Here is a 14,498-nt window from a genome sequence, read left to right as displayed (position 1 = left end):
ACCCCCAGAACATATCACCCCAGGTAGTGAGGGATCTGCATACCAAGTTTCGTTCAAATCGGTCAAGCCGTTTTTGCGTGATCGCGGCACATACACACACACATACATACACACATACATACCTCCGATTTTATATATATAGATTAACATAAGGCTATTTCATAATGCCTTTTTTTGCTTATTTAAGAATCATCTGGGACCTGCAAATGTTTTCCCTTCCTCTTGGTTTTTCCTACCCTTTTCCTCATTCCCTTAACTTTTGTGTTCTTTCCTCCCTACCCTACCTTACCCCACCCTTCTGCCTATCCTTTGCTCTTTCTGTACTTCTTCCTTGTCAATCTTCCCTGATTTTATTGATATGCAAACTGCCTTGTTATTCCTTGGCTTTGGCAGTATATCAAAAACATATAAATTAACTAATTATAACTGTAATTATAACTATTACAGTAAAACCCTGGATTGCAAGTAACTTGGTTTGCAAGTGTTTTGCAAAACAAGTAAAACATTTGATTAAATTTTAACTTGATATACTCGTAATGTCTTGCAATACGAGTACATACAGTATACACACATCACAACTGAGCCGAAGGTTCTTCTCTCTCTGACGCTGCAGGAGTGTAGTGACTGTTCTAAATGAGCGAGGTCTTGCAATACAAGTAGTATAGTATTTTGTATTAAAGATTTTGGGTTGTGGAACGAATCGTCTGAGTTTCCATTATTTCCTATGGGGGAATTCGCTTTGATATACGAGTGCTTTGGATTACAAGCAGGCTTCTGGAACGAATTATGCTCACAAACCAAGGTTTGACTGTAATTAGTTAATTATAACTGTACAAAATGTCCATCTGGCATTGTTTTTGTTTTTTTTAAAAATTATTTATTCATTTTAAATCTATCAACAAGTGTACAAATTATAACTGTACATAAACAAACATATCACACTTGGAAATCTTTCTCATATAATCATAAAATATAAAAAATTTACCACCCATCCACCTTCAAATAAACATATTTCAAGTAGAAACATATCAAATTACAATAAATAAAATGTTTCTTTCCAAAACACCACCCCCCAAAAAATATATATATCAATCAAATGGCGTTGGTCCATCTGGCATTGTAAATCAGTGATACTCCAGCAAATGAGTCTGAAGTGGTAAGAAACATTAAAAGGTATATCATATTGGAAAGGGAAGATGTTACTTACATTTTACACCAGTGAGATCTACAGAACTCCAACACAAATGGAAGATCTGAAGAGAAATCTAGCCAGATACCCAAAACGTAGGAGTAAGGTAGAGGGAAGGGGCATACAAATGGAGGAACTTTCTGGCAAAGTGTTAAATTGGTTCCAGGGTTTCTTGAGTAAACGATCTTACCACAGTGATAACAAACAATCCTGCAGATGGACAAACACTTGCGGAGTTCTGTAGGGCTCTCCCTATCCCCCACCCTGTTTAACATCTACCTTGGCCCTTTGGGGAATCTATTGCAAAGCTTAAAAGTCAAATTCTATATCTACGCAGACGGCATCACCATAGTTCTTCCCCTCACAAACCTAACCTCCGACACAAAGAACCACCTGGCATTCGTCCTAAAACAAATCGAATTATGGATGACAGAATTCAAGCTGAAACTTAACTCAGATAAAACCAAATATTTTCTGGCGAGCCCAAATGATAAAATAAAAGATTCAAAAATTTCCTTGAACGGACAGGACTTCCCTCTTGTCGATTCCATAAAAATTCTGGGAGTGACTCTCGACCGATACCTTACTTTAGATGCTCACACGGACTTATTGACTAGAAAATGCTTTTCAACATTATGGAAGCTAAGAACCATCAAAAAATACTTTGATGCAGTATCATTCCATCTACTGGTGCAATCTTCTATTCTAAGCATGCTGGACTATTGTAACATTATTTATTTAGGACGTTTCAAGAAAACCCTTCAAAAACTCCGAATTATTCAAAATTCGGCAGTACATCTGATTTTCGGTTTAAAAAATGGGAACACATAAGTCCCTATTATCAAAAACTTCATTGGCTGCCCCTCGAGGCAAGAGTTTAATTTAAATTTTCTTCTCTCTGTTTTAAATCAATCTTTGGTTTGGCCCCTATGTGCCTGGTTTCCCACTTCAATTTGGGTTGTACTATTAGGCCCACACGTAGAACCCACAAATTTACACACCCAACAATAAAGGCCTGCCGCTACAAAAGATTCCTGCACAGAACTCTAGCCTTCCAGGCAGGTAAACTGAACGACTGGCTGGGTAACATTATTATGCACACCTCATCCTATTTTAGTTTTAGAAAATTAGTAAAAACAAATCTGTTCAACCGATTTGTCACCTAAGAATTTGTGGTTCATTATCTCGCATATTCTGTATACTGAATTCATTGCCTCTACATTGTAACTAGGTCGCTGACTACCCAGCTCTTCTTATTGTACTTGCATTCATTGTACTTGTATTCATTGATTCTATTTTGTAATTATATTGCTGATTGTCCAGCTCTTCTTATTGTAAACCGCCTCAAACTACCATGGCTTTGGCGGTATATAAGAAAATAAATTATTATTAATGTCCAGGTAAGTGGCCACCTGATGGCATTGTTCGAGTTAATAGCTAAGGCAGAAAGGAGGATTTCTAGCTTTCTTTTTTTTTTTTTAATCTTTATTCATTTTTAAAACTAGCACAAAGTGCAACATATTATCATTCAATTAACACAATAGACAGCACTCAATTCCCTCAAATGATACAATAAATACATAACCCCCTCCCCATCCCCACCCACCCTTCATAAAGGTGTAAAAACATTTAATATAATGCAAATGATCAAGATAAACAACCTTGCAATCAAATAATAAATTAATTACATACCCCCCTCCCACCCACCCATCCTGGATATGCAGAATCAATTTACAGAATTGATTTCTAGTTTTCTCGTTTCATGAAAATTGAAATTTTTATAAACATAGAAACATAGAGTATGACGGCAGAAAAGGGCCGTTGGCCCAACAAGTCTGCCCATTCAAAGAACCCTCCCTCAACAAGAACCCTCCTTCTACGCATTTTCCCGGAGCAAACCCACATGTTTATCCCTTGAAGTCGATCGCGTTACTGGCCTCAACTACCTGACATGGAAGACCATTCCATCGATCAACCACTCTTTCGGTGAAGAAATATTTCCTGATGTCACCATGAAATCTCCCACACTTGAGTTTGAGCGGATGCTCTCTTGATACCTTGGGACCCATAAGGAAAAAGATATCTTCCTCCACCTCAATACGGCCCGTAAGTTATTTAAATGTCTCTATCATGTCACCCCTCAACTCAAAGAGGTTCTGATAAGGTGGATAGTGGAAAAACAACAGATTAAACTAAAATAAGAAGAAAAGAGTCCTTTGTAGTTTTCAAAAGAGGTGGCTGAAAAAGTAAAAGTAAAGCATTGAGGACAAACTAGCTTTTTATTCCAGCATTTTGTTTATCCATATTGTGTCAGGCGACAGGAACCTTGCAAGACTCTCTGCAAGTAATCTCAGTTGTGCTTGATGTTATGACAATTGGCGCCATTTACTGGGCTACTTTTTAGAACATAAGAACATAAGAGTTGCCACTGCTGGGTCAGACCACTGCTGGGTCAGACTGCTGGGTTCATCATGCCCAGCAGTCCGCTCACGCGGTGGCCCTCCGGTCAAAGACCAGAGCCCTACTGAGACTAGCCCTACCAGCGTATGCTCTTATTTAGCAGGAACTTGTCTAACTTTGCATTGAATCCCTGGAGGGTGTTTTCCTCTATGACAGACTCCGGAAGAGCATTCCAGTCTTCTACCACTCTCTGGGTGAAAAAGAACCTTCTTACGTTTGTACAGAATCTATCCCCTTTCAACTTTAGAGAGTGCCCTCTCGTTCTCTTAACCTTGGAGAGGGTGAACAACTTGTCTGTCCCCTTTAGTACCTTGAATGTTTTGATCATGTCCCCCTCTAAATCTCCTCTGTTCGAGGGAGAAGAGGCCCAGTTTTACTAATCTTTCGCTGTACGGCAGCTCTTCCAACTCCTTAACCATCTTTGTTGCTCTTCTCTTGATCCTTTCGAGTAGTACCGTGTCCTCCTTCATGTACGGTGACCAGTGCTGTACACAGTACTCCAGGCGGCATGATAACCTTCTCTGATCTGTTCATGATCCCCTTCTTTATCATTCCTAGCATTCTGTTCGCCCTTTTCGCCGCCGCCGCACATTGCGCGGACGGCTTCATCGACTTGTCGATCAGAACTCCCAAGTCTCTTTTCTGGGAGGTTTATCCAAGTGCCGCCCCGGACATTCTGTATTCGTGCATGAGATTTTTGTTACCGACATACATCACTTTACACTTGTCCACGTTGAACCTCATCTGCCATGTCGATGCCCATTCCTCAAGCCTGATTATGTTGCATCACAGATCTTCGCAATCCCCCTGCGTCTTCACTACTCTGAATAACTTCATATCGTCTGCAAATTTAATCACCTCGCTTATCGTACCTATGTCCAGATCGTTTATAAAGATGTTGAAGAACACGGGTCCAAGCACCTAGCCCTGCGGCACTCCACTGGTGACGCTTTTCCAGTCCGAGTATTGTCCATTTACCCCCACTCTCTGTTTCTTATGCTCCAGCCAGTTTTTAATCCACGTGAGTATTTCACCCTCGATTCCATAGCTCGCAATTTTCTGAAGCATTCGTTCATGCAGAACTTTGTCGAACACCTTCTGAAAACCCCAGATATACATTGTCGACCAGGTCGCCATTGTCTATCTGCCTGTTTACTCCCTCGAAGAAGTGCAGCAAGTTCGTCAAACAAGATCTTCCTTTGCTGAAACCGTGCTTGCTGGTCCTCATCAGACCGTGTCCGTCAAGGTGTTCAATGATGCGATCCTTTATCAGCGCCTCTACCATCTTTTCCGGTACTGAGGTCAGACTCACCAGTCTGTAGTTTCCCAGGTCTCCCCTCGAACCTTTTTTGAAGATTGGCGTAACATTCGCCACTTTCCAGTCCTCCGGGATCTTTCCCGTTTTGATCAACAGATTGGCTATTAGTTGAAGCAGTTCAGCTATGGTCCCTTTTAGTTCCTTGATGACCCTCGGATGGATGCCATCCGTCCCGGGGATTTATCAGCATATAGCCTGATTGGTTCCGGTATGCTGTGTATATCCTCTTCAGTAAATACAGACGCAAAAAATGTATTTAGTCTGTCAGCGATTGCTTTGTCTTCCTTTAGTGTTCACTTTATTCCTTGGTTGTCCAATGGTCCCACCGCTTCCTTCGCGGGTCGTTTCCCCTTGATATATCGAAAGAACGTCTTGAAGTTTTTTGCCTGAGGAAGGCCTCTCTGGCTGAAACACGGACCGTGTTGGGGTCCAGCACATGTTTTATTACAAGAGACTTTACATGCCTGCCACACTTTGTTTTATTCATGTGTATATTTCTTTTAACTGAAATTTAAAATTAACGTATTTGTCCACGCAACAGTCTGACCTGTGTCCCTTCCCCACTTTCTTTTCTGTTCTCATAGTTTTATCCGTGGGGTTGTGTTTTTTTTCCTTTGTATTGTATTATAATTGTTCCACCATTTTGCCCGATACTAATTTCCCAGATCTCCCCTAGAACCCTTTTTAAAAATCAGCGTAGCATTGGCCACACTCCAATCTTCAGGTACTACAGATGATTTTAGTGACAGGTTATAGATCACTAAAAGCAGGTCAGCAATTTCATGTTGAGTTCTTTTAATACCCTGGGTGTACCATCATGACGCCGACCCCAGGAGCACTCCTTTATGGTCTGCACCTGGGGTGGATCGCCTCCCCCCTCCCCCCAACACACACACACACACACACTCCTTGGTACGCCACTGAGAAAGCTTATCTTTTTTGTAGATTTTGCAATGATCCTCAAGAGTAGACACATTTGAGACGTTGCGGGAAAGGGTGATAGATGCTTGGCATGCCTTTATTGTGGAAGTGGTAGGGACAACTCTAAACGATTGAAAGCATAACCTCTAAGAGCTGCAGGTTGCATTCTAGCCTGGATGGAGCAACAGTTGCAACCCTAAATAAAAGCATAAAAGGAATAGCAATTAGAGCCTTAACTACCATACTGAACATATTAGATGGACTATGCTGACCTTTATCTTCCATCATTTACCACAGTTTCTTTTACTATAAGATATTTTGTTGATATGTGATGTATCAAGATGAATAAACATAAGAAAGTTTGAGACAGCCAGCTCACAGAAGGGGTAGAAGGGAACCTTGGATCAGTCAGCACCTTTTAAATTTACACAAGATCATCAGAACTTGACCATATTGAGACAGACCAAAGGTCCATCAAGCCTGTATCTGTTTTCAACAGTGGCCAATTCAGGTCACAAGACCCAAAAGAGTTAAACAGATTTTATGCTACTTATCCAAGAAATAAACAGTGGATTTTCTCAAGTCCTCTTGATAATGGCTTACTATATAATACAGTATACATACAGCTATTTTGAAAAGAGTACTAGGAGATAACAATAAGAAAATCTCCAACAGACTAGGAGAACATTGCATATTAGAGTACACTTCAACATCAGCAAATCTAAAAACATTAAAAAACAGATAAGTTAAAAAGATATGTTATGTTATTTATCCATATTTTCTGGATAAAGAAAGCATGAATAAGATAACAGTCTGATTTGTGATGGAAGATTATTCCAAATTCTAGCATCCACTAAAGTAAATGATTTCTCCAAATGTTTTTTAAATTTAATATTTTTTGCTTAAGGAAAACCCAGCTTTAACTTTTGAACAGTCCTAGAAATTGACCATTTAGTTGGTAATAAGATATACAGGCAGTCCCTGGTCTAAGAACGAGTTCTGTTTTTTAAACCATTCTTAAGTTGAATTTGTATGTAACTCAAATCCTGTACAGTATACAGTCTATAAAAACATTAAATATTAAAGAAACAGTCCTGAAAACAAAATACTGTAGTTTAAATAGAAAGATAGGTTTACACTTACTTCCATTCATCATCTGTCCCAATGGTCCCTCTCCACCATCACATCCACCATTTCTCCCTCTCATCTCTCTTCCCCATGCATCTGTACCTCCCACCCTTCCCACTACCATGTCCAATATTTCTTTCTTCCTGCCTATGTCTCCCTTTCCCTCATACTCAGACACACATGCCCAACAATTCTCCCTTTCTATTTCCTTCCCCACCTCAGCATCTCTTTTCCTCACTCCCTCCATTGTTCCATCCTATCTCTCAAGTTCATGCTCCCTCCCTCCTTTCTTTCTTCCTTCGTTCCATCCTTTGTCCAGTTTGTACTCACTCCCTTCCTTCTATGTCCCAACTCAACTCTGCTTTTCCCTTCCTGTGCCAATTCATTCTTTCTTCCTCCCCTTTCTTCCTACCTTCCTGTCAAAATGTGACCCTCCTCCTCCCTTCCATGTCTCAACAAGGCCCTTGTCATCTTTCCCTCCATTCTGCATCCCAAATTCGTGCCTCCCGCAGGTGTTTACTTCCTCTGGCCTGCTCCCTCCTCCCATCGTAATTCTCTTTGCAAAGCTGTGGCCATGGTACCTGCACACGGCTGACCTGGAAGCCTGACCCTTTGTGCCTCCTGCAGATGTTTACCTCCTCTGACCGGCTCTCTCCTCCCAGCGGCACTTCTCTTGGTGAAGACGCAACCACTGGCTTATGCACGAGGCTCACGGCTGACCTAGAAGCCTTCCCTCATATATGCTAATTATTTTCTGTATGCTTTGTGTTCTTAATCCCAATTACCTTTTTTTTTTTTCATTTTGCTACAGATAAGCATGATACATTTGATCAGCAGGAAATATTTTCTGTCTCTCCTATTAGTGGAATGCTTGAGGCACTTGTGTTCCATATGTCAGCCAGCAGAGAAGTTTTACTCATCAATTTCACTGCAAGGTACACAATAACATTTGCATGGTTTTTACTCTTTGATGAATTCATAGAGCAGTATAATCTGATTCCTTTTGCCAAGACTAATGTGATTAAGCAGTAGCTTAGCTAGGACTGATTGGGCCCCAGGCAGAAAAACTGAGATGGGCCCCCCCAATAACACCATCTTTTTCAAGGCAGTGGGAATGTAGGGCTAGAAGATGTCTGGGAAAACCCGGACATGTCCTCTCTTTTGAGGACTGTCCAGGTGCCCAGACAGTTTATTTTTAAATGGAGGATCTACCCTGGTTTAGCCAGCTCTCTTTCCCAGGCCCAGCCTCTGTAATTAAATCTTCAGGCAGCCGACAGTAGGAATGAGGTAAGCCTGCTGCCTCTGGCTTTTAAGAAGTGACTTCCCTATATATTCTTTCCCTTCCCTTTAATTTTTCTTTTAACTTTGATGTAATTTTGAATCTTTCCCTTCCCCAGTCCCTCTTGTATCAATTTTGTCTGTGTTCTTGTCTATATCTTGTCCACATATTGCCCCATTTTACTTTAATTTTAACTTAAATTTTAGCATTGTAAACCAACCCATAGCCTTCTCACAACCCGCGTGTAACTGCCCTGAAACTTCTCCTCTGATGCAAACTGCCCAGGCGGAAATAGGAAGTTACATCAGAGGAGAAGTTTTGGGGCACTTGCGAATGAACTGTGAGATGGGTATGGCATCCGAGCTGCTCGGAGAGAGAACCTTGATTCTAAAAAGTGCCTGCAAAGGTGACGGGAAGGGAGGGAGATTGTCCAATGAGGGGAAGAGGTCGGGTGACACCGAAGGGGAGGGGAGAAAGGAAGCGGGGAGGAAGAGGGGAACAGACGCCCATGGAAGTGGGGAGGAGAGGGGGGAACAGACACTGGAAGGAAGTGGAGAGGATAGAGAGGGGAGAAGACACCGAAGGGAAGTAGAGAGAGAGGGAGGAGTAGATGCTGGATTGAAGTGGGAAAGGTAGAGGGGAACAGACTGAAGGGAAATGGAGAGGGGAAGGGGAGAGAGGAATAGACACCAAAGAGAAATGGAGAGGAGAGAGGGGGGAGCAGATGCTGCATGGAAGTGTGGAGGGAGAGTGGAGCAGATGCTGTATGGAAGTAGAGAGGAGAGAGAGGGGAGCAGTCACTGGAAGGAAGTGAGGAAAGAGAATGGAGAAGATGCTGAAGAGAAGTGGAGAGAGAGGGAGGAGCAGATGCTGAATGGAAGTGGGGAGGGGAGAGAGGTACAGATGTTGAAGGGAAGTGAGGAGGAGAGAGAGAAAAGGGAGCACATACTGGATGGAAGGAGGTGACAAAGTAAAAAGGGCACATGCTGGATTGGAAGAAGAGGATAGATACTGGAAGGGGTGAGGGAAAGAGATGGCAAGTTGTAGGTAGACACAATGAAAGGGAAATTGAGGACTGGAAAGTAAGAAAGTAGACAAGAGATAGAAAACAAATTGAGAAGGAAGAGCAGAAAAAGAAGGGAAAGGAAGTGGAGAGAGAGATACCAGAGCATTGGGGGAGGGGGAGGAGACAGATACCTGATCTGAAGGGAGGAAAGGAGGCGAGAGATGCTAAAAACCACCTGGGGTAGGGAGTGAGAGATGGAAGGGAAGAAGACAGAGATGCCAGACTATGGGGGAAGCGGAGGGAAGAATATGGGTGCCAGACCAATGGGGGGAAGGCGAGAGAGATGGATGGGAGAGGCACAGTTTCTGATAAAGGCATAGAAATGGAGCAGATGCCATATGGAAGAGGCAGAGAGAAGGCAGACAGTGGATGGAAAGAACAGAATGACAAGAAGATGAGGAAAGCAGAAACCAGACAACAAAGGTAGAAAAAAAGATCTCTTCCTCTAGTTCAGCAGCTAGAACTCTGATTTATAAAATGACAATTGTTTCTTTTTATACTTTAATAAAATAAGTTCAGTATAAAACTATTTGAGGCTTGTGCGGATGGGATTGGGATGGTTTGCAGGGACTGGGCGGAGATGAGGACCGAGCTTATGGGGACGGGGCCCGAGCTCTTAAGGATGGGGCAAGGATGGGAACCGAGTTCACGGGGATAAGGTGGAGACGGGGACAAATTTTTTCCCTGTGTTATTCTCTATTGCACAGTATGCCTGGAACAAATGGTATGTCAAGCTCCATCTCTAGCAGATTCCAAAGTCCACTTCTTTGAAGCTGCTTTCAGTTCCAAACTCTAACCCATCTGCTAAGCACTAATATCTGTCTTATCATTCCCTCTGTAATTCCCCCACCTGAGCACTGTGTATAGATGCACCTTCTTGTCCAGTTTGTCTGTCTTGACTAGACTGTAAGCTCTTTTGAGCAGGGACTGTTTCTTTTTATTTTGATGTACAGTGCTATGTATGTCTAGTAGCAATATAGAAATGATTAGTGGTAATAGTAGTACCCATCCCCATGTAATTCTCTAGCTAATACCTCTTCCTTAGAACCTGTATGTAATATTTAAACTATTTTGGTTATACCACAGAAAGACAGTATATCAAAAATGTAATAAATATAAACTTAGTAACTCAGTGACTTACATTTAGGTAAGCTATTTTATAGGATTAAAGGACCTGCACTCATGCGTCAAGTGGGAAGGCATTCATGCATGCACTGTGTGGCACTGTTAGAAACGTCTTGATAGTAAGTGTCCACACTGAGTTCCATTGGATAACTTAATCCACTGTGAGAATATTTGGCCTGCTGTCCTTGGAAACACCTACTACAGGTGAATAACTTTGCTTTTACTGTCCCTAGATGAAATTGTTTTCTTATTCATGACTCTTCCTTTAATATTCTGATGCTGTTTATTTTTGTTACTAGTTATTCTCTCGTGTGAAATTATCTGCTGTTGTCACTGATAGACAGACTAGAAATGTTTGCTAAGAAGTATTCCAAAATATGACCAGCTTTAACTAACTAGTCTGTTTCTCTTGTGTCAGGAATAGCAAAAAGTATGAAGCTGCAATGACAATCCATGGAATGCTGGGAGAGAAGCCTTGTAGAGTACAGCTATGTGGCCAAGGATCATATGATGAGAAATATGAAGTTCTGTTCACAATGTAATCATTCCCTGACATATTTCCCAAGAACTTGTCTGTGAAAGTAACTTTAGTCTTTCTTAACACTGTACTTTTTTAAATGGAAAATGTGTCATTTCAAAAGATTCTGGCCTAATATACCAGTCTCCTTAGGCACTGGCTAGGCATGATTCTATAAACAATGTACAAAGTGTTTTATAAATTTAAGTGGGAAAATGGTGCTTACATTTAGACAAGTTATAGAATGAGGCCAAATGCTACCATCTATGTATACACCATGGGTCCAAGGAATTATTTTGGAGCTCATATTTCACATCCAGTATATTTTAATATTTCTATTTTTCTTATCTCAACAGTGAATAAAACTGATTATATAGCTAAAAAAATTAATGGATATCAAGTATGATGTTAATGCAAAATATAGATGACTTTGAAAGAAAATAGTTTATCTGAAGTAGTTTTGTACTGGTATGATGAGAATAAAAATGGGGAAAGCCCTTGCTATAAAATGTATAAAATGTTTAAATATTGGTAATAAAAGAATGAAATGATAGGGAAACATTTTATGACTAAATAGAATTGTGTGAAAGAAACCTGGTTTTGTTCTTCTTTCTTTCTTTTTTTTTTTTTTTCAAAATTTTTTATTTATTAGAAATAGGTATACAAGGTAAAAGATACAGCACTCTGAAAACATACACAACCTGAACAGACATTAAGATAAGATAGTCATCCACGTGGTTCCTTCATGGAGACTAAATGAACCCAACAAAAATAGGTCAAGAACCATCCCCCCCCTATCCTACCCCTCTCCCCCACCTCCCGCCCTCCCCAGCACTCCAGTGTAAAAAATTTCCCCAAACGAGTCAAAAATTCAAAAGAGTACTTCGGGCTCCATGGGACAAACTATCCCAGACAGGAGCCCAAACTGCCTGGAACCTTCTCCAACGAGCAGGGCAATTCTTAACATCCAGATATTCATACCTTAACAAGGTAAAAAAGTTCATTTTTCCACATAGTAATAGTAGGTACCTCTGCCTGCCGTCACAATAAAAGAATACATTTCCTGGCCAACAAAAAAGCTTTTTGCAGTAACAAAGAATTACCCTTAGACAATCCCAACTAAGAGATTTGAGAGAAAACCAGGACATTTGCCTGCAACAGAACTCGCCTCTGCATGATCGTCTGCAGATGAAAACCAACAAAAGACCAAAAGGTTTGCAATCTGTCACAGGATCAGAACATATGAAAGGATCCTGCTTGCATTGATTAGCACTTGAGACAGCTGGTATGAGAGGCAAACCCTGCCATATACGCCCTATAAGGTAAGATACAAAGGCATAACAGGAATTTGTAGTGCTGTTCCTGCAGAACCACTGAGCAAGTCAAGTGCGGAAGACGCAAACAATCACCAGTAATTTGCTCAGAGGAGGCAAGATTCTGATTCCACACCACCGCCACAGCTTCATAGTCTCAAGGAGCACTGAAACTGCCCAGACTGACCTGATGAAAGGACAAACTGGTTTTAGGCTGGCGAGACAAGGTCAAGGATTCCTGAACCATATCTGCCAAGTCCTCATTCAAAGTATTATGGTCTAAGGAGCGTATGTAATGGGTAATTTGGCCATACGAAAACCAATCTTGAGCCTGCAAAAATCCCCGAGCTTGGAGGTCCTGAAATGACAAAGGAAATCCATGCTCTGACACCACATCCTGCACATAACACAATCCATGGCCTGTCCATCTTTGCAGATATAGCTTAGAGCCCTCTGGATCCAAGTCTCGATTCCCCCATAAGGGCAATAGTACAGTAGAGGTGAAAGGCAAATGCATACATTTGCATAACCATTGCCAGCACTGTTGCGTAGATTTCAGCAGGGTATGGGAATGGGTAGGAAAAATCCTATGAGATCTTTTGGCATGAAGATAATATAACAAGTGTGTTGGTGCCATCAGCTGCTGTTCAAGAGAAACAGTGTTTTCTTGACCCAATCGACCAGATGGTGAAGGAAACATGCAATATTATATCTTCTCAAATCCGGCAATGCCAAACCACCTTTCCCCACTGGCAAAGAGAGGTGCGCTAAAGTCAGTCTGGGATTCTTATTGTTCCAAAGAAATTTGCGCAAAACTTTTTAGTACTGCCCCAGATCCTTATTAGTCATGTACATAGGAAAAGTTTGCATCACATAAATCCATTTTGGAAACAATACTATTTTGAACAAAGCAATTCTGCTCCTCAAAGTCAGCGGGAATTTGGTCCAAAGTGCCAGTAAATCCCGTGACTTTCCCAACAATACAGTAACATTTTCAGAAAAGCTTTCTTAAGGTCAGCAGTAATATAAATCCCCAAATATTTGAGTCTGTGCGCCACCTTTCGTAAAGGAAAAGGGGAAGACGAATCCTCATAATTATACCCACTAATGGGCAAAGCCTCAGATTTTTCTAAATTTAATTCAAAACCCAACCCAACCCCCCCCCCCCCCCCCCCACACACACACACACACGATCAACCAGCTGCAAAACCCATTGAAAAGATCTTTGGGGTTGAGTCAACAACAATAAGACATCATCGGCAAAGGCCAGACAGCGTTTCTCCTCTCGTCTCACTGAAAGACCTAAGACAGAGCTATCCTCCCGAATATGCTGCAAGGATTACAAGGACAAAATGAATAATAAGGGGGCAAGCGGACATCCCTGACTTGTCCCCCTCTTCACCATAAACCCATCAGACACAAGTCTATTCACCTGCACCACCACACTAGGGTTAGCATAAAGGATCCGCACCATGTAAGAAAGGGGCCCTCCCAAACCATATTTACCCAAAACCTAAAACAGATAGTCCCAGGTCACACAGTCAAAAGCTTTATGGGCGTCTAAACTGATCAACAAAGCCAGGAGGGAATGAGTAACACTATGTCCTAAAGCAGCCATGACTTTTCTTACATTCCACACTGCCTGTCTCCCCCGGACAAAGCCGACCTGGTCCAGGTGAATCACCCCAGGCATCAAGGATGACAACCGCGAGGCCAAAATTTTTACCATCAATTTCAATTCAAAGTTAATTAGCGAGATGGGTTGTTCGCCTTTCTTTAATTTGCTAAACTGTTATCTCTTTATTATGTGTTGGAAATAGTAATACCTTCTGTCTTCTACATAAATACTGGAAGGTTATCCTACAGAAAGATTGATGGGTTGCCAACTTTTTGGGTGCCCCAGGATTCAGTTGAGTCAAATTGGTTGGTTGGCACTGTAGTAGATGTCCTACCGCTCAGCCAGAATGAATAATTTTATAAGTGGGACATCTGTAGTTGGATGGCATCCCACTATTCTTTATAAGCCACCCAATTGCAACAATATCTCAACCATCTGTAATAGCAACAATATGTACATTTGCCTCCAACATTAGGGCTTACATATCTAGAACTTTGTTGTTTAGATCAGTGTTCTTCAACCTTTTTACACCTGTGGACCGGCAGAAATAAAAGAATTATTTTG

The 14,498-nt window shown here is 41.4% G+C and overlaps 1 protein-coding gene across 3 annotated transcripts in view; it reads left to right on the top strand.

Annotated features, from left to right (window-relative positions):
• The window catches only part of DLEC1 (DLEC1 cilia and flagella associated protein), a 386,841-nt gene extending 375,248 nt beyond the window's left edge, over nt 1–11,593 (top strand). For all 3 annotated transcript variants that reach the window (XM_033931738.1, XM_033931737.1, XM_033931739.1), the window contains 2 exons: nt 7,828–7,951; nt 10,905–11,593. In XM_033931738.1, the coding sequence (XP_033787629.1) occupies nt 7,828–7,951; nt 10,905–11,028 (248 nt within the window). In that variant the 3' untranslated portion in view covers nt 11,029–11,593. The remainder of the gene's footprint in view (nt 1–7,827; nt 7,952–10,904) is intronic.
• Nucleotides 11,594–14,498: the final 2,905 nt, after the last annotated feature.

The sequence above is a fragment of the Geotrypetes seraphini genome, chromosome 2, assembly GCF_902459505.1.
Source record: "Geotrypetes seraphini chromosome 2, aGeoSer1.1, whole genome shotgun sequence".
Taxonomy (NCBI): Eukaryota; Metazoa; Chordata; class Amphibia; order Gymnophiona; family Dermophiidae; genus Geotrypetes; species Geotrypetes seraphini.
This window is presented reverse-complemented; position numbering and strand designations above follow the sequence as displayed.